This window comes from Lissotriton vulgaris, unplaced genomic scaffold, assembly GCF_964263255.1.
Source record: "Lissotriton vulgaris unplaced genomic scaffold, aLisVul1.2 SCAFFOLD_260, whole genome shotgun sequence".
Lineage (NCBI taxonomy): Eukaryota > Metazoa > Chordata > Amphibia > Caudata > Salamandridae > Lissotriton > Lissotriton vulgaris.
This window is the reverse complement of record NW_028246903.1, coordinates 143,550-171,468: the sequence shown is the minus strand read 5'-3', so window position 1 is coordinate 171,468 and position 27,919 is coordinate 143,550. Positions and strand designations below refer to the sequence as shown.

Below are 27,919 nucleotides of genomic sequence, written 5' to 3'. Positions count from 1 at the left end.
GCACCATCCCAGTTTCAGAACCTGGCTGTATGCAAATTAGTCTGTTCCTGTCCCAGTGCATGATGGGAACAGGGCAAACCAAACTACAAAAGCCAATTCTTACACTGGGAAGGAAACAAGCTACCAGGGACCGGTTTCTGGCATTTCAGCCTCTTCGGCCCGGCTTGCTTGAATCCTGATGGTGCAATGAGCAAGGGACTCACATCTGAGTATACCCTTCCACGCTTAGGGTGGACAAAAATATTTACAACAAGGGGTGGTGAGGGACAGAGTCTCTGAATTAAACAGAATACTCTCACCCAGTCAAGAGATCAGGGCTAGATCCAACACCGTTTTTTAGCTCACTGCACCATCCCAGTTTCAGAACCTGGCTGTATGCAAATTAGTCTGTTCCTGTCCCAGTGCATGATGGGAACAGGGCAAACCAAACTACAAAAGCCAATTCTTACACTGGGAAGGAAACAAGCTACCAGGGACCGGTTTCTGGCATTTCAGCCTCTTCGGCCCGGCTTGCTTGAATCCTGATGGTGCAATGAGCAAGGGACTCACATCTGAGTATACCCTTCCACGCTTAGGGTGGACAAAAATATTTACAACAAGGGGTGGTGAGGGACAGAGTCTCTGAATTAAACAGAATACTCTCACCCAGTCAAGAGATCAGGGCTAGATCCAACACCGTTTTTTAGCTCACTGCACCATCCCAGTTTCAGAACCTGGCTGTATGCAAATTAGTCTGTTCCTGTCCCAGTGCATGATGGGAACAGGGCAAACCAAACTACAAAAGCCAATTCTTACACTGGGAAGGAAACAAGCTACCAGGGACCGGTTTCTGGCATTTCAGCCTCTTCGGCCCGGCTTGCTTGAATCCTGATGGTGCAATGAGCAAGGGACTCACATCTGAGTATACCCTTCCACGCTTAGGGTGGACAAAAATATTTACAACAAGGGGTGGTGAGGGACAGAGTCTCTGAATTAAACAGAATACTCTCACCCAGTCAAGAGATCAGGGCTAGATCCAACACCGTTTTTTAGCTCACTGCACCATCCCAGTTTCAGAACCTGGCTGTATGCAAATTAGTCTGTTCCTGTCCCAGTGCATGATGGGAACAGGGCAAACCAAACTACAAAAGCCAATTCTTACACTGGGAAGGAAACAAGCTACCAGGGACCGGTTTCTGGCATTTCAGCCTCTTCGGCCCGGCTTGCTTGAATCCTGATGGTGCAATGAGCAAGGGACTCACATCTGAGTATACCCTTCCACGCTTAGGGTGGACAAAAATATTTACAACAAGGGGTGGTGAGGGACAGAGTCTCTGAATTAAACAGAATACTCTCACCCAGTCAAGAGATCAGGGCTAGATCCAACACCGTTTTTTAGCTCACTGCACCATCCCAGTTTCAGAACCTGGCTGTATGCAAATTAGTCTGTTCCTGTCCCAGTGCATGATGGGAACAGGGCAAACCAAACTACAAAAGCCAATTCTTACACTGGGAAGGAAACAAGCTACCAGGGACCGGTTTCTGGCATTTCAGCCTCTTCGGCCCGGCTTGCTTGAATCCTGATGGTGCAATGAGCAAGGGACTCACATCTGAGTATACCCTTCCACGCTTAGGGTGGACAAAAATATTTACAACAAGGGGTGGTGAGGGACAGAGTCTCTGAATTAAACAGAATACTCTCACCCAGTCAAGAGATCAGGGCTAGATCCAACACCGTTTTTTAGCTCACTGCACCATCCCAGTTTCAGAACCTGGCTGTATGCAAATTAGTCTGTTCCTGTCCCAGTGCATGATGGGAACAGGGCAAACCAAACTACAAAAGCCAATTCTTACACTGGGAAGGAAACAAGCTACCAGGGACCGGTTTCTGGCATTTCAGCCTCTTCGGCCCGGCTTGCTTGAATCCTGATGGTGCAATGAGCAAGGGACTCACATCTGAGTATACCCTTCCACGCTTAGGGTGGACAAAAATATTTACAACAAGGGGTGGTGAGGGACAGAGTCTCTGAATTAAACAGAATACTCTCACCCAGTCAAGAGATCAGGGCTAGATCCAACACCGTTTTTTAGCTCACTGCACCATCCCAGTTTCAGAACCTGGCTGTATGCAAATTAGTCTGTTCCTGTCCCAGTGCATGATGGGAACAGGGCAAACCAAACTACAAAAGCCAATTCTTACACTGGGAAGGAAACAAGCTACCAGGGACCGGTTTCTGGCATTTCAGCCTCTTCGGCCCGGCTTGCTTGAATCCTGATGGTGCAATGAGCAAGGGACTCACATCTGAGTATACCCTTCCACGCTTAGGGTGGACAAAAATATTTACAACAAGGGGTGGTGAGGGACAGAGTCTCTGAATTAAACAGAATACTCTCACCCAGTCAAGAGATCAGGGCTAGATCCAACACCGTTTTTTAGCTCACTGCACCATCCCAGTTTCAGAACCTGGCTGTATGCAAATTAGTCTGTTCCTGTCCCAGTGCATGATGGGAACAGGGCAAACCAAACTACAAAAGCCAATTCTTACACTGGGAAGGAAACAAGCTACCAGGGACCGGTTTCTGGCATTTCAGCCTCTTCGGCCCGGCTTGCTTGAATCCTGATGGTGCAATGAGCAAGGGACTCACATCTGAGTATACCCTTCCACGCTTAGGGTGGACAAAAATATTTACAACAAGGGGTGGTGAGGGACAGAGTCTCTGAATTAAACAGAATACTCTCACCCAGTCAAGAGATCAGGGCTAGATCCAACACCGTTTTTTAGCTCACTGCACCATCCCAGTTTCAGAACCTGGCTGTATGCAAATTAGTCTGTTCCTGTCCCAGTGCATGATGGGAACAGGGCAAACCAAACTACAAAAGCCAATTCTTACACTGGGAAGGAAACAAGCTACCAGGGACCGGTTTCTGGCATTTCAGCCTCTTCGGCCCGGCTTGCTTGAATCCTGATGGTGCAATGAGCAAGGGACTCACATCTGAGTATACCCTTCCACGCTTAGGGTGGACAAAAATATTTACAACAAGGGGTGGTGAGGGACAGAGTCTCTGAATTAAACAGAATACTCTCACCCAGTCAAGAGATCAGGGCTAGATCCAACACCGTTTTTTAGCTCACTGCACCATCCCAGTTTCAGAACCTGGCTGTATGCAAATTAGTCTGTTCCTGTCCCAGTGCATGATGGGAACAGGGCAAACCAAACTACAAAAGCCAATTCTTACACTGGGAAGGAAACAAGCTACCAGGGACCGGTTTCTGGCATTTCAGCCTCTTCGGCCCGGCTTGCTTGAATCCTGATGGTGCAATGAGCAAGGGACTCACATCTGAGTATACCCTTCCACGCTTAGGGTGGACAAAAATATTTACAACAAGGGGTGGTGAGGGACAGAGTCTCTGAATTAAACAGAATACTCTCACCCAGTCAAGAGATCAGGGCTAGATCCAACACCGTTTTTTAGCTCACTGCACCATCCCAGTTTCAGAACCTGGCTGTATGCAAATTAGTCTGTTCCTGTCCCAGTGCATGATGGGAACAGGGCAGGGCAAACCAAACTACAAAAGCCAATTCTTACACTGGGAAGGAAACAAGCTACCAGGGACCGGTTTCTGGCATTTCAGCCTCTTCGGCCCGGCTTGCTTGAATCCTGATGGTGCAATGAGCAAGGGACTCACATCTGAGTATACCCTTCCACGCTTAGGGTGGACAAAAATATTTACAACAAGGGGTGGTGAGGGACAGAGTCTCTGAATTAAACAGAATACTCTCACCCAGTCAAGAGATCAGGGCTAGATCCAACACCGTTTTTTAGCTCACTGCACCATCCCAGTTTCAGAACCTGGCTGTATGCAAATTAGTCTGTTCCTGTCCCAGTGCATGATGGGAACAGGGCAAACCAAACTACAAAAGCCAATTCTTACAATGGGAAGGAAACAAGCTACCAGGGACCGGTTTCTGGCATTTCAGCCTCTTCGGCCCGGCTTGCTTGAATCCTGATGGTGCAATGAGCAAGGGACTCACATCTGAGTATACCCTTCCACGCTTAGGGTGGACAAAAATATTTACAACAAGGGGTGGTGAGGGACAGAGTCTCTGAATTAAACAGAATACTCTCACCCAGTCAAGAGATCAGGGCTAGATCCAACACCGTTTTTTAGCTCACTGCACCATCCCAGTTTCAGAACCTGGCTGTATGCAAATTAGTCTGTTCCTGTCCCAGTGCATGATGGGAACAGGGCAAACCAAACTACAAAAGCCAATTCTTACACTGGGAAGGACACAAGCTACCAGGGACCGGTTTCTGGCATTTCAGCCTCTTCGGCCCGGCTTGCTTGAATCCTGATGGTGCAATGAGCAAGGGACTCACATCTGAGTATACCCTTCCACGCTTAGGGTGGACAAAAATATTTACAACAAGGGGTGGTGAGGGACAGAGTCTCTGAATTAAACAAAATACTCTCACCCAGTCAAGAGATCAGGGCTAGATCCAACACCGTTTTTTAGCTCACTGTTCCCATGATGCACTGGGCCAGGGACAGACTGATTTGCATATAGCCAGGTTCTGAGCTGGGATGGGGCAGTGAGATAAATAACGGTGATGGATCAAGCCCTGATCTTTGGACTGGGTAAGAGTGGTCTGCTCAATTCAGACACTCTGTTCATCACCACCCCCTTTTGTAAATCGATTTTGGCCACTATAGGTGTGGCAGGGTATACTCAGACATGAGTCCCTTTCTCACTGCTCCATCAGGATTCAAGCAAGCCGGGCCGAAGAGGCTGAAATGCCAGAAACCGGTCCCCGGTAGCTTGTCTCCTTTCTGGTAAAGAATTGGCTTGGTAGTTTAGTCTGCCCTGTTCCCATGATGCACTGGGCCAGGGACAGACTGATTTGCATATAGCCAGGTTCTGAGCTGGGATGGGGCAGTGAGATAAATAACGGTGATGGATCAAGCCCTGATCTTTGGACTGGGTAAGAGTGGTCTGCTCAATTCAGACACTCTGTTCATCACCACCCCCTTTTGTAAATCGATTTTGGCCACTATAGGTGTGGCAGGGTATACTCAGACATGAGTCCCTTTCTCACTGCTCCATCAGGATTCAAGCAAGCCGGGCCGAAGAGGCTGAAATGCCAGAAACCGGTCCCCGGTAGCTTGTCTCCTTTCTGGTAAAGAATTGGCTTGGTAGTTTAGTCTGCCCTGTTCCCATGATGCACTGGGCCAGGGACAGACTGATTTGCATATAGCCAGGTTCTGAGCTGGGATGGGGCAGTGAGATAAATAACGGTGATGGATCAAGCCCTGATCTTTGGACTGGGTAAGAGTGGTCTGCTCAATTCAGACACTCTGTTCATCACCACCCCCTTTTGTAAATCGATTTTGGCCACTATAGGTGTGGCAGGGTATACTCAGACATGAGTCCCTTTCTCACTGCTCCATCAGGATTCAAGCAAGCCGGGCCGAAGAGGCTGAAATGCCAGAAACCGGTCCCCGGTAGCTTGTCTCCTTTCTGGTAAAGAATTGGCTTGGTAGTTTAGTCTGCCCTGTTCCCATGATGCACTGGGCCAGGGACAGACTGATTTGCATATAGCCAGGTTCTGAGCTGGGATGGGGCAGTGAGATAAATAACGGTGATGGATCAAGCCCTGATCTTTGGACTGGGTAAGAGTGGTCTGCTCAATTCAGACACTCTGTTCATCACCACCCCCTTTTGTAAATCGATTTTGGCCACTATAGGTGTGGCAGGGTATACTCAGACATGAGTCCCTTTCTCACTGCTCCATCAGGATTCAAGCAAGCCGGGCCGAAGAGGCTGAAATGCCAGAAACCGGTCCCCGGTAGCTTGTCTCCTTTCTGGTAAAGAATTGGCTTGGTAGTTTAGTCTGCCCTGTTCCCATGATGCACTGGGCCAGGGACAGACTGATTTGCATATAGCCAGGTTCTGAGCTGGGATGGGGCAGTGAGATAAATAACGGTGATGGATCAAGCCCTGATCTTTGGACTGGGTAAGAGTGGTCTGCTCAATTCAGACACTCTGTTCATCACCACCCCCTTTTGTAAATCGATTTTGGCCACTATAGGTGTGGCAGGGTATACTCAGACATGAGTCCCTTTCTCACTGCTCCATCAGGATTCAAGCAAGCCGGGGCGAAGAGGCTGAAATGCCAGAAACCGGTCCCCGGTAGCTTGTCTCCTTTCTGGTAAAGAATTGGCTTGGTAGTTTAGTCTGCCCTGTTCCCATGATGCACTGGGCCAGGGACAGACTGATTTGCATATAGCCAGGTTCTGAGCTGGGATGGGGCAGTGAGATAAATAACGGTGATGGATCAAGCCCTGATCTTTGGACTGGGTAAGAGTGGTCTGCTCAATTCAGACACTCTGTTCATCACCACCCCCTTTTGTAAATTGTAAGTACAGTCCATCAGTCCATTCCTAACTGCCAGGTCAGGTCTCCTCCAGAGGAGAACACAAGCACCTCCAAGGCTTGTTTCAGCCTTTTGGCATTCATCAACGAGGTGGAGCTTGAGTCCAGTGGAGCAGATTAATTACAAGTGGCTGATATTTAAACAATGGACAGTAATGTGGCTCAGTGTAGCTACCAGTGGATAATTTCCATTCGAGAATTCTACCAATCTGGGAAGACGGATCTCCCCAGACTGTCTTAGATGTGGGGGAGCGTGGGACTCCTATATTCACATGCACCGGAGTTGCCCGAAATTCAGAACTGTTGGTCACAGTTTGTACGATAACTAGGTCGGGTGGTGGGCGAAACAATTCCTCTTGATCCCAAGTTCATCCCATTGTGTGTTGCAGGGGATGTCGACGTCCCCAGGAAGCAAATCCCTTTTTGTAACTATGGGCTGGTGGTGGGCCCAGGGAGACGTGGCAAGGTACTGGGAGGGGGGGGGGGGCGCCTGAAGCCCTGTTATTGCAGGAATTGAAGCGAGGGATGGACCTATATATGTCAGGCAAGAGCATCACATACAAGAACAGGGGGTGCCCACGCTGATTTCACAAGGTTTGGGGGGGGGGGGGTTGAGACATTACGTCATATACCTACCATCGGGAACTGTGACTCCCTCGACATTAAAAATTGTTGCATTATATATAGGGGCATTGCTTTAACCATTACTGTAATTTCTTATAGAAGATGGAAAAGTCGTGTTGCTGCCTGCTTTATTTGAACGGTTGGGTGTTGGTGTGTGCATGCCTCTTTCATAGTTTAATATTTACCATTGGGTGCGTGTTTGCACCTTTATGCACTGTTTGCTGCATTATGAATGGAACAAATAAACCCAAATAAAGATATTAAAAAAAAAAAAAGAATTCCACCCATCACCTACCAGCGGCCACCTGGATGTCTTCTGATTAGAGACTAAACTGTGAACCTGCAAGGCTGCATTCCACCTCTCCAATTTCACAAATCCTAGCAAGATGTACGGTTGGTTGGTCTTCTTTGTTGGGGAAGCTTGCCCAAAGTTACCTTTGACAGAAGGGCAGCCTGATTGAAACATATCAGAATTATCCACTGTACATAATTGTTACTGTATTTCCACCACCTTGTAACTTGACTACTCGGTTTATTTTTATTTAATGTAACTTGTATTATTGCACCTTTCTATTCCTTTTGGTTTTGTATGTGATTTGGTTCATCTTGTGTAACCTGTAACGTGGAACTGGTCCTTGAGTGAAGTGCTTGGTCACCCATCGAATAGTCTCTTCTATGTAAAACTGCTAATAGAAAAATAAACAGTGCCGGAAAGTAGACGTGCAAATAGGGTTTTATTCTTATCCTTGTTTCATTCCAGGACTTTTCATATTTTCTGATATGAAAGAAACGTAATGGAGGTCGAGTCCGCATACACCGATTTTATTTCCTGTGACCGCACTGGGCGTAGGAATGCTGTCCCTGATATCACAGGAGAGCCTGCATCTGGGAGTGTAAGGGAGTTATCCGGGGAAATGGGAGACCTTGCCATTCAAGGGGCTGGTAAGTAACTCTACTTAAAGCTTAAAAAAGAAGGACCTTTTTACAAGTTGTGTGCTTCCCCCAGGATTTTTGTAAAGTTACTGCTTTACTCCCAAAGATGCATATGCCTGTGCACCGAACTCTGTGGGACAGAAAAAGGAAAATCTGCCTCTTTACAGTTCGAGCTAATATTCAAATACACCCTAATTTTTCTTTTTTAATAAGAAATGTTTTTCAATATGCTGAAATGCCTGCTCTTTTAACCTCTGTAAATATAGAGTTCCAGGAAATGGATCCCACCCCATTGGTATCTTACACCAGTATTTTTTTTGCAGCTAAGTGTAAGTACACACATTGGGTGAGGGGGGAAAACAATTGGCAAGGTTTGTGTATATTCATAGTTGCAACATTGTGGTTAATAACCTCCTTTCGAAGTCCACTCTATACCCATTCCACTGGGAACACTGATGTTTCAACCTTAGCTGCAAATTTACGAAAATCCGCCCTAATTCCAGATTTTTGCCGTATAGTTACATCCACAGTTAGAAATGTCAGCAGATCTTAATTTGTGAATTGATGTTATTTTCACCAGCAGATGGGGCTTAGAGTGCACCTTAGTTGCATTTAGGTGTAGCAAGATACGTTTTATCCAAGTGAGACATGGCAATAGTTCTACCAGCATGACCTTTTTTGTTAATTGGTCATTTGTGCTTTAGGGTAGTTGCTGGCTTATATGATGTACTAGCCGTCTTTTAAGAACATAGATTAAACCATTTCTTCCTCGCAACCTAACTGGGATGTGCTGCTGAATTATGCAAAGAGCTGCAAGCTAGCTAGCAAGAAGAGTCTTTCATTGAAACTCGTAGCCATAGAAGATATCGACGTTGCTTCTGGTCATTGAACCCTCTGCTCAGGTAGCACGAGATGCAAATGACCGATGTGTAATTGATCTTATATTCACTTCACCAATGAAATAATCTTTATATCATCTCATCTACGCTGTACGGCATGCGAGATGAAAGCAGTCTCCAAAATTACCGCATCACTCCAGAAACAAACTGCGGAGATTGAGGATCGCAACCGCAGAGGGAACATCCGCATACTAGGGATCCTGGGGGATGCGGCAGGCTCCGGCTCTGCTTTTCTTGAGGACCTAATCCCCAAGCTTACCAACCTAAAATTTGACCGCCAGTTTGAGCTGGATAGGGCGCACAGAGTTCCCACTTTTAAAACTTCAGCATCCCAAGCAGCGCGGCCTATCATCTCCAAACCATTGAGAGCGCAAAACATGGAGGCCATTTTTAGCTACGCTCGCAGAAATCACCATAGTTGCTGGAAAGGTCACAAGGTCGTTCTCACACAAGACTACTCTAAGCCCACCGTCGATACCAGGCAGGGGTTCCTTGCCTTACGCGACAGGCTCGGGGAAAAAACATCCAATTCTCATTCGTGGGCCCTGCAAAATTCAAGATAATATACAAAGGTAAACACCACTTCTTCACTGACCCCCAAGACCTGGCAGCCTTCCTGGACGGCCCGGAAGCACTAGATAGGGAAACATCACAACCCAGCTCCGGCAAGAGGAGATAGTCACCGGAACCAGTTACCGGAGGAAACATGAACTCACAACAACAACCAGTATCTACCTCAACACACACCTCACGTGGTATAATCTGGTCTGTTAAAGATTGCAACCGTTATCTACCTCAGTAGCTATGCAACGTCTTCCTCGTAAGGGTCAGACCAATACAGGCACGCTGTGGCGATGACCCAACACCAAGAAGGGGACATCTTTAGAAGTGCAACACTGTATCCTTTATAGACAATTATATTGTATGGGGTCCCTACCCAATGCTGGGTATGTAGTGTAGGACAACAAGGTATGGACCCAAATATTCAGGGAGTATAGCAGGCCAAACTACCCGACATTGACTCTCCGTGAGGCGGGACGGTGATCCTGCCGTCGCACCTCCGACATACAAGTATTTCCAATTGAAGGGAGGGGGCGAGGGAGGAATCCGCACTAGGGTTTCTCAGTTCTTTGCTTTCTATATTCTCTATTTTACTTTCCTTTTTCACACCTTTTTTCTCTACAAAATGTATCTGACATGGCCTGGTTGTTAACACAGAACGCCTGGGGAACTTAGATTCACAGTACCGGGGGAGAAGGGAGGTAGACCAAATAGGACCACCCCCCAATCCCATACCCCGAGACAGCGAATCTGAGAATTGGGTACATTGAATGAAGGCCCCCGCCACACCCCACCCTAGTTGATGGCCCTCAATAACACCCTCACCCTGACAACTGACCTCAACATAGCGTCCCTCAATGTCAAAGGCCTTAACCACCCTATCAAACGCCGGAAGATAATAGATTATCTAGCTAAAACTAAAGGCGATATAGTCCTGCTACAAGAAACCAAACTATCCATGGATGATGCCAAACTAGTGAGCGGTAACTGGATCTCACAGGTGGCTTGCTCACCAGCCGCAAAAAGAAGCGAGGGGTTTTGACTTTAATATCCAAAAGATCAAACATAGCAACAGACTCACAATCCCAGGATAATGAGGGTAGACTACTAGTAACACATCTGAGAAGGAGAGAGGAGCTAATCCACGTTGCAAACATATACGGCCCCAACGCAGATGACTCATCCTTCTGGTCATAGGTATCTCGCACAATAGACAGCTTCCCTAAACGATCTCATGGTGGTGGCGGGAGATTTTAACATCCTATTGGACCACATAATGGACAGACAATTGTCCTGCCAATACCACCCCACAAACTCGCACGCAGCACTCCAGAATATTTGTTCCAAATTCAACCTTAAGGACACATGGCGCCTACAGCACCCGGACACTAGGGATTACACTCTCTACTCTAACCCACATAATTCCTACACCAGGATAGATTACATACTAATTTCGGGGTCCCACACGCACCTAATCGAACACTCAGACATAGCGCCAAGACTTGTTTCAGACCACTCGTGTATTCGCCTAAAACTGAGCGGGTGCCATAACAAAGTCGTCCCCCGGAGGTGGCGGTTTAACAGTCAGGCACTATCAGACCCCGATAACAAACAAAATTTGAGGAGGCCACAACTGACTACCTCAAAGATAATGACTCCCCGGGTATGAATATCGATAAACTCTGGGAGGCCCTAAAAGCGACCGTCAGAGGCACATTAATTGAAATTAAGTCAAAAATTAACAAGAGTACAAAAATGAGACTAACCCAACTTGAGCAGGAGATCAAGCATTTAGAAATAGCCCATGCAAAGGCCATGCAAGACAACAACAAACACCTAGCAAAACTAACACAATATGAATATAACAAAATCATGAGCGAAAGAGCAGGGCTGTGGTTTAATAGGCACAAAGCCCTTAATCTATGCAAAGCCAACAAAGCAGGAAAACTCCTTGCCTTCTACCTGAAACACAAGCGCAACCAGTTTGCTGTCTCATCTATCACAGACTCAAAAAACAAAACCCACACAAGGCACAAAGACATCCTTAAGACATTCCAAGAGTTCTACCAAGAACTTTACAAAAACGACCAGAGCATCAACCAAGAGGACTGTACAAAATACCTCAACAGAATCTGGCTCCCGAAGTTAAGCACTGAAGATACAATTAGGTTAGGCCAAGAAATTTGCTACACCGAAATTGAAATGGCGGTCAAATCACTGAAAGGAAATAAGGCCCCTGGGCCCAATGGGTATACAGCCGCTTTTTACAAGACCTTCTTAAACCAACTCAAACCAACTATGAAAAAGGTATTTAACCACTCTGCAACTAAGGGGGCAGTCCCTCAATCCCTGGCAGAGGATAACATAGTAGTCATCCCAAAGGAGGGTAAAGATCACTTATCACCAAAATACTACAGACCCATATCCCTCATTAACGTGGACTGTAAAATATATGCTAAGATACTGGCAGCTAGACTCAACGCGGTTCTCCCCAAATGAATAAGTAACTCCCAGGTTGGTTTCCTACGCAATCGTATGTCTAATGAGAACACCCTACTTCTCTGCCACATATTGGAACATGTGAACACCAAATCAGACCTGGTAGTAGCCATCGTATTAGATGCTGAGAAGGCCTTTGATAAAGTCTCCTGGACCTTCTTGGAACACTGCATGTGATCCTTTGACTTAGGGGAGGGATTTATACAGATGGTTATGGCCCTGTATTGAGAACCCTCAGCCCGTATCGTAGACAATGGGTCGCTATCTGACCTCTTTACGTTGCAACCAGGTACCTGACCGGGATGCCAACTATCCCCTGCATTATTCTTATTGGCTTTGGAACCCCTTATTCAGGACATAAAATCAAACACTGACATAAAAGGGGTCGATATCAATGGAGTTGAAATAAAATTAGCCACCTACACAGATGATATATTAATAGTAACCGAACAACCGAAGTCCTCAATCTGGGCCCTGATGACTACGATAGCAGAATACTCCAGGCTCTCAGGGCACAAACTAAACAAAGTCACATCTGAATGCAAACCACTTAATATTCACTGCACAAAAGACATCCTGGGGTGGTCGGGCTTGGCCTGGCAGACAGGGCATATTAAATACCTAGGTATACACTTTGGTAGCAACCTAATGGATACACTACACCACAATGAGAAACTACTTTTAGAAAAGATTAGGAAACTTTTGGACTTTTGGTCTCAAATTCTTAACATGGTGGGGTAGAATCGAAACTAATAAAATGGTTATCACCCCAATGGTAAACTATTTGATCAGTATGCTTTCACTCCTCCTCACAGATGATTTCCACCGAAAAAACAATATCCTGATCTCAAAATTCCTCTGGTGTGGTAAAAAAGCATGGATAAGTATTGAGAAACTAAGTTTGGGTAAAACCCAAGGCGGGGGTGCGGGGGGGGGGGGGGGGGGGGTAAACCTAGCAGACTTCAGATTATTCCAATTAGCTTTCCTAGCAAAACAGGGGTTGTACTAGATATCCCCACCGTCCAACTACACACCGGTATGGCTTCAAGTAGAGAGGGCAATCCTGAACAACCTGATCCCTCTGGCGCTACTAACCGCAAATATATACCCCCACACTTCCAAGCAAGCCTATCTTCAAAAACACAAGAATAGCGCTACTAAAGGTGGACACGAAACTGGAGGTTAGCATAAAAGGGTCTAAAATTGAATCACTTTGGGCTATTAGCACGATTCTATATAAAGGGAAAAGCCTAACTTTTGATACGTGGATAGAGAAAGGTGTTTACTACCCCTACCAGCTAGAGAACGAATCGTACCCCATTACATTCACAGACCTCAAATCAAGACATCACCTAACCGACATTGAGTTATATAACTTTCTGAAAGTCAGAACGGCCCTATCATAAACCAAAACTAAGCTGTCTACGCCACAACCCACAATCTTCCAATATGTTTCAAACATTAATAAATTAGGGCACCAAGTCTCTAAGCTCTACAAACTTCTCCGCCCCAATACCTCCAACCTCAATAAGACAGTCGCCTACTGGGATAAACCAACTAAAACTCCACACTCCCTGTACAAAAATGGGCCACTCTATGGGCATTCGCCTCACACAACAAGATCTTCCCAGTGCTCGCACAAACAAAATTTTGGCTGCTTCACAAGGCTTTTTGGACCCCTACACGCTTATTCTCATTAGGCCTCTGGGAGGACGCACTATGCTGGAACTGTAAAAAGGGGAAGGGGGACCTAGCACATCTTATCTTCCATTGTCCAACACTCAAAGTATTCTGGGGAAAAATCTTTGTTTTCATAAATGATTTGTTTGACTGTACTCTAGCAAAAGAATTCTCCACCCTCACTTCGGCATTTCTGAACACGGAATTGAGAACGGAACAAGATAAGGACCTACTAGACCAATTGCTGACAGCAGCAGTGAAAATGGTCCTAACCAACTGGAAGGATACAGGCAAGACAACTTACAAAGGCTGAATCAACTGGATCACGCATCTTCGAGGAGCGGACAACATTGCTCTACAGAACTCACAGTGGAAACCGTCCTCCAGAGTGATGTGGAGATCCCTGGACACCTACCTAGACTCTTATGAACCTCGGTGAATATGCTAGTATCACACTCTGGTACTCCCCATGACCGGTCCACCAAGACAAATGTATCTAACTGGACCCAAATGGCCGCATCCAATTATAGGCCTGCACGCGAGCTCAAATACCTTCATAGAATGTCAGATGTAATTAGCAAAGATGTATCCTTCTTATTGCCTGTTCCTATCTCTCTTTTCACCCCTTGCTTTCCTGCTCCTCTCTGTCTGCTTTTCTCTCCTTCAATAAATAATGCCACATGGGGTTAGTTTTATTACCACAGATGTATAAAAGGCTATTGCTTCAACCTATACTAACCCTGAAACAGCTGTTTGCGAATGTGTTCTTGTATAAAAATAAATAAAATATAAATAAAAAAATGACTTTAATCTCACGAAATGGAAAGTAACTGTGCGGACCCAGATTTACGCAATTCAGAGAGGGTTTAAGGCCGAGAGACTGAGTGTGAGTGACAGTGAGTGACTGAAAGTGAGTGACATTACCAATGAGAGAGTGATAGTAAGAGTGAGAAGGTGAGAGTGAGCGAGAATGAGTAAAAGTGGGTGCAAGCAGTGAGTGAGAATGAGCAAGTGCAAGTAAGAGAATTAATGTGAGTGAGAGTGAATGGCAGTGAGTGTAACTGTGAAGGAAGGAGATTGAGTGAGTATAAATGAGTGAGTGAACCTGAGTGAGAATAAGTGAGAATAGGTGAGATGGAGTAAGAATGTCTCAGATAGGAAATGTGAGTGTGAGTGAGAAATACGATGTTGTGCTTGTGAGTCTGCAGTTGCCGCTGGCATGCTGAATGCAATTCTTGGTTTACAGAGACACCGATTGCATAAGCTAGTGCTAGGCTATTCCATGTAATTCGTAGCATAATAGTACTGGCATACTGCAGGTAATACTTGATATTGGCATAGCAGAGGTAATACTTGCCTTATGGGACAGCTATGAAAAATACTGGCATGCTGAATGGAATTTCTGGCATAATAGGAATATATGGTGAAATAGTCACACTGGCATCCTAGAGGTAATTCTTGGCAAATGGGTCACCATTGGAAAAATTCTGGAACTGATGTACGCACTTATATGATGGGATATCAATGGCAAAATGCTAGTGCAGTCACATTGTAGGTCCTTTTTGGGAATATTGGAGGGCAACCATTACCTCTGGGAAGGAGGCAACCATGACAAAATGCTAGTCCTAACATACTAGAAATACTTTGTGACATAAGTCTCCCATGATATATTGAAAGAATAAATGGCAAAATTCTGGCCCTTGCATGTTGTATGTAGTTTCTGGTGTATGGGGCAACCATGATGAAATGCTGTTCCTGCTACAGTGGAGGTACATTTTGGCTTAAGGGTGTGCCTATAGTATATTTTGAAAAACAATTCTAGTCAGCTCCTTAAAAGGACTTGAATATTTAATCAGTACTCTTTAAAAGCCTTCTGTATGGCCGTTGAGCAAATTTCTATGAAAATTGTACTTTAAAACACACTATTTGGCCCCATTTTTTAAAACTTTGATTGAGGGACGAACCACTCTAACGATCCAAAAAGTCATGCTTGCTCGTTGGAAATCAAGCCAAGTATTACCCGCCACTACTTGTATTTGATGGCAAAATGCCCTCCGTAGTGGGCAAAATTGGTGTGTTCCCTGTCCAGAGCTCCTTCTCCCAACCCTTTTATAGTCACTAAATGATTACTAAGAGGTTAAAAAATGTGCAGGACTTTCCCTCTCCCCGTATAAAATAGAACAAGATTAACCCTGCCGCACAGATATAAGGGGTCCTTATTACAGGATCCAATCAATAAACAATTGGGGTGAATATGAAAACCAGAGCCATAGACTTCACCATTCCTCTTTTTTAGTTTATGATATATTTTTATTATTTTTTTCCTTAAAAGATGATTTGTCTTTTCACAGTGCAATTTTTAATTAGAAATACTGTTGATACATAGTTCATATTAAAATGATTACATATAGGGGAAGGACACATTTCATTCAAGATAAGGGGAAATTAGATACAATACACAAAAAAGTTCCTCACAATCCCAAACACTCCAAAGAAATTTTTTGTTATGTATACATCATCACTCAAAATACTCATTCACTGCCTCATTCATTCAAATTCACTCACAAACAAGTACAACCGTGCCTGCAACAACAGATGTAAAATAGTTGCATAGGTTTAGGGTGGATGGGGTGGACAAAACTAATGGGAAAAGGTTTTTATAAGGACCCAGAAGTTGCCGTCCACTATGTTGAACTGCTACATAGTGGACGGCAACTTCTGGGTCCTTATAAAAACCTTTTCCCATTAGTTTTGTCCGCCCCATCCACCCTAAACCTATGCAACTATTTTACATCTGTTGTTGCAGGCACGGTTGTACTTGTTTGTGAGTGAATTTGAATGAATGAGGCAGTGAATGAGTATTTTGAGTGATGTATACAAAACAAAAAATTTCTTTGGAGTGTTTGGGATTGTGAGGAACTTTTTTGTGTATTGTATCTAATTTCCCCTTATCTTGAATGAAATGTGTCCTTCCCCTATATGTAATCATTTTAATATGAACTTTGTATCAACAGTATTTCTAATTAAAAATTGCACTGTGAAAAGACAAATCATCTTTTAAGGAAAAAAATAATAAAAATATATCATAAACTAAAAAAGAGGAATGGTGAAGTCTATGGCTCTGGTTTTCATATTCACCCCAATTGTTTATTGATTGGATCCTGTAATAAGGACCCCTTATATCTGTGCGGCAGGGTTAATCTTGTTCTATTTTATATGTGTTGATTTCCCCTTTTTCCTGCCCACTATCAAAAAAAAACCTGGGGAACCCCCTTCTATTAAACATACTTTCCCTCTCCCTGGCCTTCCCAGGGCTGGGAGGGCAGTTTTATAACACAGAGGTTAAGGCATCCGGCAATCCCTTGCCTTGGTTAGCTCCATTACCTCGCCCAGGGCTCTGGGAATAATGTTTGTGCATCTTCTGTCCCCATCCCAGGAAGTGGGGTGTAGTGAGCTACCATGTCTTCCTCCACCTGCTGTTTGTGTGAGTAGAGGATGGGGCAGCTGAATGCTTCCAGGTCCTTACAGTTTTATCAGGGATACAGTGCATGGCTTATAACCAGAGTTTACGGAGCACATATTTCTCCTAGTCCCGGCTCCCAGGCATAGGGCTTTATTTAATTACAGCATTACAAAATGTGAATTGATCACTGAAAAACTGTTTGTTAATTAAAGTTTCCATACGAGAATGGGTGTGCAAACTTCCCGGTGCTGAGTGGTAAAAAAGAGTCCCCACTATACCATCCTTCTGGGGGTATTGGGTACTGCAAGCTGCAGGCATCCTAGGCTGAGGGGGAAGAATATTACTTACACCACAACTTTGCCCCCACCGGTGTTTAATGCGAGAGGGAAGCGCATATCCCTACCAGAGATAATGCTGGTACAGGAGAAAAGACAAGCCCAGGGACAGTTGAACTAACCCACAGATGAAATCTTACTAAAAAATCAAACTGGGGATAGCATGTAGGGACAACAAAAATTGTCCATAGTCTCCATAATGCAGTAGTATAGTAGCCGATTTACAGGCCTACCATGGAGTCTTAAACACAGTTGCCTATCCTGGAGTGGATTCCCTGTCCTGTTTGGCTACTTTAGTGGTTACATTTGTGGACCTTGTACAAATGTTTGTGTATAGTTTTAGGGTTATCAGCAGTGACTGAGCCCATGGATGGTTGAAAAGGTAAGAGGAGTTAAATAGTTGTGTGGACTGCAAAGAAAGTGCTGGCTGGCAGAGGTGTTTCAGATGGAAGGCCAGGCAAGCCTCAATGAAAGAACAAGGAATGGTGCTAGTTGTGGGCTCCGGCAGTAGATGAGGGGCTCAGAAGTAGGGAGATGAGGTAGAAAGAAGGCAGACTTTCCAGTGATCCTACAATGAAAAGAGACATCAATAGTCTGAAGGAGAGAGCAAGGGGCGTGTTGGAGCTGTGGGGGTTGGAGTGATGGAGGAACCATATTGAAGGTTCAGGGCCTAGAGAAAAGCATGAGAACATTTAGGAAAGTCATTTATAACGGATAGCCTAGCGAAAAACCTCAACTTGGAATGCCTTCAGTTAAATGCCAGCTCACTCCCTAAGCACACGATTGAACTTTGGGATCTGGACTCCTCTTTAAGAACAATCTCTGCTGTATTAAAGAAACCTGGCTCCACTTGAATGCCAATTCGGATTTTGAAACTTCAGTTCTTCAGATTATCTCACCAGAAAAAAATTACATTTCAATTGCGCAAGAAAAAAATATCACAGTAAATCGCGAGAAGCATGGAGAAAGGTTCTAGTAGATTGAATTGGAAACAGTTCAACTTCTAATGAGCTTTTTAGCATTTTAAGAGTTCACGCTGTCTGAGGCATTTGATGGTCTTTCCGGCCACCAGTGAACTGTGAGTCTGTACTCCCATTTACAGAGTAAGATTCTCAAAATATGTGTGAATTTGGATCGTTTAGAGGAAACCCTGTCTTTTATGTCTTACCCAGTGCAGTAGATTCTAAAGAACTCCAGTAGTGTAGACACCTTAACATCACCACACAGGATGTGGACAGTGCTTTCTCCCTTATTAGCTCAGGTTCACAGGACAAGCCATTACCCTGACACTTGATACCCTGACACACTTTGTTTTCCTCTTGTTTGGCAGAAATGTTAAATGTTTAATTACAGACTGCAAGACTTCCAAAAATGTGGGAACATGCTAAAGTGCTTCCCATGCTTAATAAGCCTTCTGCTGCCCTCAGGAATTTGTCAAACCGTCTCACTTCTGTCCTTTCCTATCAAAAGTTTGGAAAGGATCATTATTAAACATCTATCCAGGTATCTGAAGGATAATAATATACTTGATAATTCTCAATCTGACTTCAGGGCAGAGCATAGTATGGAGACTACTCTGCTGGCTGTTACTGATGCTATCCGGTCTAAAATGGATAAAGACTGCAGATCTACTGCCCTAATCCTGTTAGACCTTCCTGCAACCACGGATGCTGTCTCTCAAACAGTTCTAACAAAGAGCTTATCAATTTCATTTGTCAAACCGACTCCGACAATCTATCTGCCCCCATTTAGATCAGAGGTGATCAGCACAGTGTGTGGGGTGTCTCAGCGTTCATCCATTATCCCCACCTTGTTCAGCATATATAATGCCCCATACCCCTCAGTGCTGCTGTATATGGTGGGAACTTATGGAATCTTGTGGATTGAGCTGCCGCTGTCCAGATGTTAGCCTTTAGAGTACACCAGTACGGAAAGCAGGAATCCTTGGCAACATGGCACTAGGGAAAGCATGAATCATTGGCGGTATGGCCCTCAAATGCCATACCGCCAATGTCAGGACTCGGATTCTGACGAAGGTGACGGTGACCAACAGTCTCAATCTGAGGAACAGCTGGTCCAAGTCCCTATGGCTACCATTCCTTTAACTCTGATCTCAAATCTCCAGCATATGCTGGATGATTACTACCGCCGTTTCCCAGCTACGCCACAAAGTACACCGGCACCATCTCCGGATACCGTAGCACTGCCTCCACCTTCTCGGCCGTCTGTTTTACCACCTACAACTTCGTCTCAGGTTCAGGCTTCTATTAGGATCCATACAACAGTTTATCCGCAGGATGCGGATGATGAGGCGGTCCCGGAGCGCGAGGACGGAGATGTCCCAGACAATTCGGATGAAGCAGGCGACCAGGATTTGGCGGAATGGGATGATCATCGGGCACAGACGCCCTCACCTCAGCCAGGGAACTCCGGAGATTCGCCTCCTGTAGATATCGCCAGTTTCCATCTTTTAATGGATAAAGCAGCTCTGCGCTTTAAATTACCAAGATCACAACGTGAGGAGGACTGTTTCCTTTATGATTTGAAAGACAAACCTTATAAACAGACCCACACAATTCCTATCATCGATTTTGTTTGGAAGGAAGGAATCAAACTCATGACTGCTCCAAACTCCTTACCTGCACAGATACCGCGCCATAAGAAAAAGTACAAGGCCCCGATTGGCTCTCCGGCTTGCCTGCTTTCTCACCCCAAGCCCGTAGTGAATCAGGCCGCACAGCGTCGAGCCCGGAACCCAGCGGCTCCTATCACAGCCCCTCCGGATAGAGAAGGTCGACACCTGGATGCTATTGGCCAACAATGGCTTCCACATCTGTCCGGGCAGCCAATGCCTTAGCCATCTTGGGACTAGGTCTGGGCGGATTTTGCGGATCCACGATCCGCGGATTTTGTGGATTTGCGGATCGTGGATCCGCAAAATTCCCGGATTTTGCGGATCCGCGGATTTGGGGCGGGGCTTCCTTGCGAGTGCACAAGCCTCTTGTGTGTTTGAAAGGTCTGAGAAAGATCAGTTCAGCAGATGAAGAGAAAGAAACCCCTGGTCACAAGAACAGCACGGGTATTGTGCTCGTGAAAGTCAAGGATACAAAGGCCTCTATCCAGCATCACAGCTGATTTTCCACCGTAGAGTTGGGAAGAAGGCACACCTGTCCAGCCTCGATGACGCTCACGATTGTTTTTGGGCTAATGAATGAGTCACTGAATTTGAGCATCAACTAGTTCGAGCGACCATGTGTGTGTTACTATGCAATCGCCCCAAAGGGCGCAGGGGTCCCTTGAGTGAGCTGTCCATCATAGTGGGTGAATGGCGGGAAGACGGTGCAAACCGCGAGTGTGTGGGCGGGGCCAAACGGGCAGGGCTACCATGCGAGTTCACACATGCTTCTTGTGTGTATAAAAGGTCAGAGAAAGATCAGTTCAGCAGATGAAGAGAAATAAGCTCCTGGTCACAGAAACAGCATGGGTATTGCGCTTGTGAAAGTCAAGGATGCAAAAGCCTCTATCCAGCATCACAGCTGATTTTCCACGGTAGATTTGTGAAGAAGGCACACCTGCCTCGACGACGCTCACGATTGTTTTTGGGCTAATGAATGAGTCACTGAATTTGAGCATCAACTAGTTCGAGCGACTATGTGTGTGTTACTATGCAATCGCCCCGAAGGGCGCAGGGGTCCCTTGAGTGAGCTGTCCATCATAGTGGGTGAATGGCGGGAAGACGGTGCAAACCGCGAGTGTGTGGGCGGGGCCAAACGGGCAGGGCTACCATGCGAGTTCACACATGCTTCTTGTGTGTATAAAAGGTCAGAGAAAGATCAGTTCAGCAGATGAAGAGAAATAAGCTCCTGGTCACAGAAACAGCACGGGTATTGCGCTCGTTAAAGTCAAGGATGCAAAAGCCTCTATCCAGCATCACAGCTGATTTTCCACGGTAGATTTGTGAAGAAGGCACACCTGCCTCGACGACGCTCACGATTCTCCAACAGGCATGATGCCCCAGTAGCTGGCGACCGATATTCATTACTGACGCCCCGTTTGCATCGCTTTCATATATAAGCTGGCCTATAATAATTGTATGACGCTGGGCAATTTAATCCAATATTGATCCTCCCTTCACACACAGGCTCCCCCCCTTTTAATTGCATGATGCTCACCTCTATTTTTCGATTGAGTTACATAATTGCCACAGCTACTAGTGATGCACATTCCAACTAGAGCTGTACAGTGGCACCTTTAAGGTGCTCCACCTTTCACTCCAATAGGCTTATTAGCTTTAGGTTTGGTTTTTAACTGTGTGACAGATGTATAGGACCAAGTCCCTCCTGACTGGTTTCTTTGTCTCTTATACTCCTCTGTAGTTCTAGGTGAGATTGACTCTCCCGGCGTGTGACTTGTGACTCTCAACAGCCCGCCGTTGTTCCACATCGTGAGCCCTACAGGCCACGAATCCATGGTAATTCCTTATGGCCCTCCATCATAGTCCGAATGCATTGACTAAGCTGTTGCTTTACCTAAATCATTGATTTATAGATTTCCTACTTTATTCAACAGGACCGCCCCACACTCCCCCCTCCTTCCTAGTCCTGATGAAGACCCCATTTAAGGACTGAACCGAGCCTACTCATAGGGGTCGAAACGTCGACGGTGTCTTCCACTCAACTTCCGGCACATGTCCTTTACAGTCTAGCACTGACTTAGTGTCCGTCAAGTTTTTTTTGTGAAAATTATTTATCAATTTATGCCTTTATTAATCAATTGGCCTTTGTTGTTGTATTTGTTTTGATCGTATCTATACTGTGTGTACTCATCACCCACAACTGTGTACATTCATCCCCCACTAACCCTTCCCCCGAGCACCCCCTTTCTCCCCTTTCCCCTTTTTCCTATCGGGGCACAACTATTCTGTGACAATTATATGAAATTGCTTGAAGTTGTTCATCAATGTATTGTGAATAATTAACAATACACACTTCTCAAAAGTGAAGAATTTTATTGTATTTTTTCCTTTCCAATATGTTTTGAACCATTTTGCGTAGGTTGTGCAATATAACCTTCCTTCAGACGGGGACCCCCCCCCTTTACATGTACCACGATTGTTTTTGGGCTCACAGGAAGGGCATGTTGTAAATATTTTACGATGGCGCCGGCAAGCTGCCAGCGCCATCCTAAAATACTTACTAAATTGGCTTCAACAGGAAGCTCTAATAGATAAAATCGAGCACCTGCTTTATTTAATCTATTAGAGCTTCCTGTTGAAGCTAACTTAGTAACTATTTTAGGATGGCGCTGGCAGCTTGCCGGCGCCATCGTAAAATAGTTACAACAGGCCAGGCTTCAACTTTTGCCCCCGGAATAATCCGCCGCTCGCGGATTTGCGAATTCTCTGTAAATTCGCGGGAGTTCGCGGATCGCAAATTTACCGAAAATTCGCAAAATCCGCGAGCGGAACGGATTTTCCGCTCATACTTACTTGGGACGTTATGACCGACAGATGTGGTCAGACATTTCAGATCTGATTAAACTCATACCGGATGCTTCCAAGGCTGACGCTCTACAGATCCTTCGCGATGGACAGAGAACGTCAGAAGAAATGATCGACTGCGCAGTCCGTGTTGCCAACACAGGATTCCGTCTGCTTGCAAGTGCGGCTGCACTCCGACGACAAGGTTGGCTAAAGTCCACATCCTTCCGGCAGGAAGTCCAATCCAAAATACTGGACATGCCCTATGATGGGGAATCGCTTTTCGGATCCCATATTGATGACGTCCTGGAGTCCATTAAGAAAGACACCGATACGACAAAGTCTTTGGGCACATTACAATTTCGGAAGCAGTCCTTTCGAGGTGCGCGCGGACGCGGCACTTCTTCCAACGTACGAGGTGGGCAGCAATACCGCTCATACAATCAGAGCGGCCAACGTTACACGCCCAATCAGCAATCTCGCCAGCAGTCATCCAGGCCTTACAGAGGAAAGTCCTCTTACCGGGGATCCAACTCTAAGCGCCAATGACTCTTCTCACCATCAAAGTGTTGGAGGTCGAATCTCTCTGTTTTATTCTCAGTGGTCCTCGATCACTTCGGACTGCTGGGTTTTGGACATTGTACGACGGGGTCATACCCTAGAGTTTGTAGAGATTCCTCAGTTTACTCCACCTCGTGGCCCACCTCCTCCACACCTCGAGGAGCTTTTCCATCAGGTTCGTCTTCTTGTGTTAAAAGGTGCAGTCGAAGTGGTCCCGAAACATCAAAGAGGAGAGGGGTTTTACTCTCGATTCTTCCTCATACTCAAGAAGACCGGAGATTGGCGACCCATTCTGGATCTGAGGGCTCTCAACCAGTTCCTAAAGTCCCAATCGTTCCGCATGCTGACGTTACAGGAAATCCTGCGTCTTCTATCCAGCGAGGATTTCATGACCACCATAGACCTTCAAGACGCATACTTTCATGTCCCTATTATTCAACAACATCGCCAGTACCTGCGTTTCAAGGTGGGGCCGATGCATTTTCAGTTCAAAGTTCTGCCCTTCGGGCTGCGATCAGCTCCTCGTGTGTTCACGAAGGTACTGGCCCCTGTGGTGGCTCACCTACGTCTACAAGGCGTTCAAATCTTTCCATATTTGGACGATTGCCTTCTAAAGTCTCAATCCCCCCATCAACTATGTCAGGACACTCGCCTTTGCCAGCAGGTGTTTCAGTCCCTGGGGTTGACCATCAACGTCGAGAAGTCACAGTTTGCACCTCTGCAGACCAGATCCTTCTTGGGAGCGATCCTGGACACGAACCTCTCAAAAGCGTTCGTCTCCAACGAGCGACGTCACAAGATCCTTCGTCTGGCCTCCCTCATTCGAAGAAAACAGTCAGTTTCTTTTCGAACGTTAAAATCATTCTTGGGAATGGCTTCATCTTGTATCGCACTGATCCCAAATTGCAGTTTGCGCGCCCGTCCCATTCAGGAAGAACTGGACTTACAGTGGCGTCAGGTCTCCGGGTCCTTCAACAACCTTGTCGCAGTCACCACACGCAAGAGAAAGAGCTTGCTTTGGTGGGCACAACCTACAAACCTGGAAATGGGAACGTCCTTTCTCGTTCACGCACCAGATCTCACGCTGACGACGGACGCCTCCCTGGAGGGGTGGGGCGCTCATCTCCAAGGCCTATCCATCAAGGGCAAGTGGACTCCGCCCCAGCACAAGTGGCATATCAACAGGCTGGAGTTGATGGCGATCTTCCTAGCGCTCAAGTCATTCCTCCCTGTAGTTTACGGAGAGTCAGTGCTGATCCAAATGGACAATACCACCAGTATGCACTACATAAACAAACAGGGAGGAACCAAGTCTCCTCATCTGTCTCACTTGGCCCAGTCGATCTGGGATTGGGCTCTCCGCCACCAGATCACCTTGACAGCCGTCCACCTTCCGGGCGTGTCCAACATTCTGGCGGACTCTCTGAGCAGGTCCACTTCCTCAACACACGAATGGGAACTGCACCAGCCGACTCTAGATCTTGTCTTTCGCCAGTGGGGTCACCCAGCTCTAGACCTCTTTGCAACACCGGAGAATCGGAAATGCCCATCTTATGCAAGTTGGCATCCCCACCCCGGCTCGTGCGGGAATGCCCTTTTTATCGACTGGTGCGATCTATTCGCTTCCGCTTTTCCGCCGATTCCATTAATACCGCGGGTGCTGTGGAAGATGCGGAGACAACCTTGCCACATCCTGTTGATCGCACCTCGTTGGCCCAGACAGGCATGGTTTTCAGAACTGCTTCTGCTGTCCCAATGCGATTCCATTCCTCTGCTCCCTCGTCCAGACCTACTATCAATGGACAGAGGCCTAGTGTGCCATCCGGACCCCTCCACGCTGCAATTGTGGGCATGGAACCTGAGCACCTTGAATTCGCAGATTTGAACTTATCTCAGGAATGCAGAGACATTCTGGCTCAAGCTAGGGCTCCGTCTACCATCAAAACCTATAAACTCAAGTGGAAGAGATTCTGCCATTGGTGTGTTGCAGCCAATGTCCATCCCATCCATTCCACTCCTTAGCAGCTTCTTCCATTCTTCCTAAGCCTTGCTCAGTCAGGACTCTCTCATTCTACCCTGAGAGTTTTCTTAGCTGCAATATCTCGTTTCCGGCACAATGGCTCTTCTTCCCTCTTTTCGTCCAGAATCATACGTCAATTCTTCAAAGGACTTTTCTGCCAGTTCCCACCTGTTCGGCGCCCTCCTCCATCTTGGCACCTCAATGTTGTACTGTCCCAACTTATGAAATCACCATTTGAACCTATCCATAAAACTGATATCAAATTCCTCACCTGGAAGGTTGCACTTCTTTTGGCTTTGACCTCATCTCGTCGCGTGAGCGACCTTCACGCTTTCACTATCAAGCCTCCTTATCTTCAGTTCAGGCCTAACGGAGTGGCGCTCCGCACCAACCCCTCTTTCCTACCTAAAGTACCGACAGACTTTCATTTGAATGAGCCTGTGTTCCTGAGAACTTTCTTTCCGGACCCTAAGTCTCCGGCGGAGCAGCGCTTGCATTCTTTGGACATCAAACGATGCCTTAAATTTTACATTGCCAGAACTGCCTCCTTCCGCAAGTCTGACCAGCTGTTCGTTGCCTACGGACGACTGCGTAAGGGACATCCAGTTTCCAAGCCAATTATTGCTCGATGGCTTTCCTCAGCCATTGCCTTCTGCCACCAACAAGCTGGTAAACCATTGCAGTCTTCAGTGAGGACTCATTCTACGAGGCCGATGTCTTGTTTGCTGGTGTGCCTCTTCATCAGATATGCCGTCCAGCGACATGGTCCAGTAGGCACACTTTCACCAAGCATTACTGTTTGTAGGCCATCAATGAAGCGGATACCGCTGTGGGACAGGCAGTGCTTCACCATCTGTTTCAATAAGGTGAGCCTCTGTTTCCCCCTCCTTGATGTTTTACTGTGATTGATATGATGTGTACATGACTGTATTATTCTGGTACTGTCTTGGTTTTCTTCCTTATATTTGCCTAGCAATCTCAGTTCTCGGAGGTTACTGCTTTCTATTCTATTCAAGCATGTAAATCTATGAAAGACACCCCTAATACTGGAGAAGAACAATTGTTACTTACCTGTAAACAGGTGGTTCTCCAGTATTGGTGTCTTTTATAGATTCACATGCGACCCACCCTCCTCCCCTCAGAGGCTCTCTTCTCCTCATGCGCTCTTTGTTACTTGTGCTACGAAAATCTGAGGGCTTGAGCTTCTGAGGAGAAGGTTCTAGAGGGTGCTGACGCCTGATTAGTGTCATTATGTTAGTCCAAATTACAGCCAATGTGTTACAAGTAGTTTTTTCTCTTTACCATGCATTCCTATGTAGAAATAGTTTTTTGAGGTTTCTATTATGTTTCCTATTCTTTATCATGTATTATGTGTACATATATACTATATATATTTAGCATTATTGCTATTTTATTTACCGTGGGACTCCGACTTCGACGACTGGGAATATTCAAGCATGTGAATCTATGAAAGACACCAATACTGGAGAACCACCTGTTTACAGGTAAGTAACAATTGTTCCTCTTAACAAAAATCTAAATAAACAGTTGCACAGACACAAACTTAAAAAATATATTTTATCATCTAAATGTCGTGTTGAGTATCATCGGCGAGTTGACAATGTAATGATGCATTTGTTGATTTTTAATATGTGTTTTGATATGTGGTTTGATATGTATATTGCGCAAACTTTCGCTGAATGGCAGCTGTTGGACTTGGCCCTTTTGGCAGGTTCACCCCTGAACTTTTTGCCTTTTAATATGACTATCATTATAGTGATTTCTGGTCTTTGCGCACTTTGACACTGTGTCCCAGTGTAAAGAGCGGGCGCAGTCTGAGTGCGTGTGGTGAGATTGGCGGCCTTCCCATAGGAATGCATGGGGAATATGTGTGTCCATGGTTGTTCCTGATGTGTGGGGAGTGCAGGGTTGAGTTTGGTATGTGCGAACCCGTGAGATTGAATGCTGCGCGATGATGTGCGCAGATTGATTGTGTCTAGTGTGGAAGTGCCACTTTTAGAAGTTGGCATGTCTGTGCAGTGAATGTAAATTGACTGTCTGGCTTGTGATTGGCAGGAGCTGGCTGGTGTGCCTGGCTCCAGGAGTCAGGATGGGTCTGCCCCGGTGGTGAAGGGAGAGATCTGCATGTTGATGGGAGGGAAGGGTGCACCTGGGACCTGAATAGGGTGGGCCTTCCCTCCACAATGCTGGCTCCACCCCTATGGTGTCTGATGTCCCTGACCCATCCTGTGAATAGGCAGAGGGGCTGAGCAAAACAAAGTGCTCTAGAACCAGTTGCATCTGGTTCGCCCCTTGCCTGCACCTTTGGAAACAAAGGCTTTCTGTGTATAAAAGAGGGGCTGTAACCCCATGGAAATGTTTGTGTGCTCAACTCGAATCTACCAGGGGCGTGCTGCTGCTGGGGCCCAGGGGAAGGCTTGCCTTCCTGGG

General features: G+C 46.0%; 1 protein-coding gene across 2 annotated transcripts in view; it reads left to right on the top strand.

The window, feature by feature from the left end:
• LOC147665693 (cAMP-dependent protein kinase inhibitor gamma-like) overlaps positions 1–27,919 on the top strand; it is a 136,833-nt gene that overhangs the window by 99,452 nt on the left and 9,462 nt on the right. For both annotated transcript variants that reach the window (XM_086949591.1, XM_086949592.1), the window contains one exon: positions 7,799–7,980. In XM_086949591.1, the coding sequence (XP_086805717.1) occupies positions 7,833–7,980 (148 nt within the window). In that variant the 5' untranslated portion in view covers positions 7,799–7,832. The remainder of the gene's footprint in view (positions 1–7,798; positions 7,981–27,919) is intronic.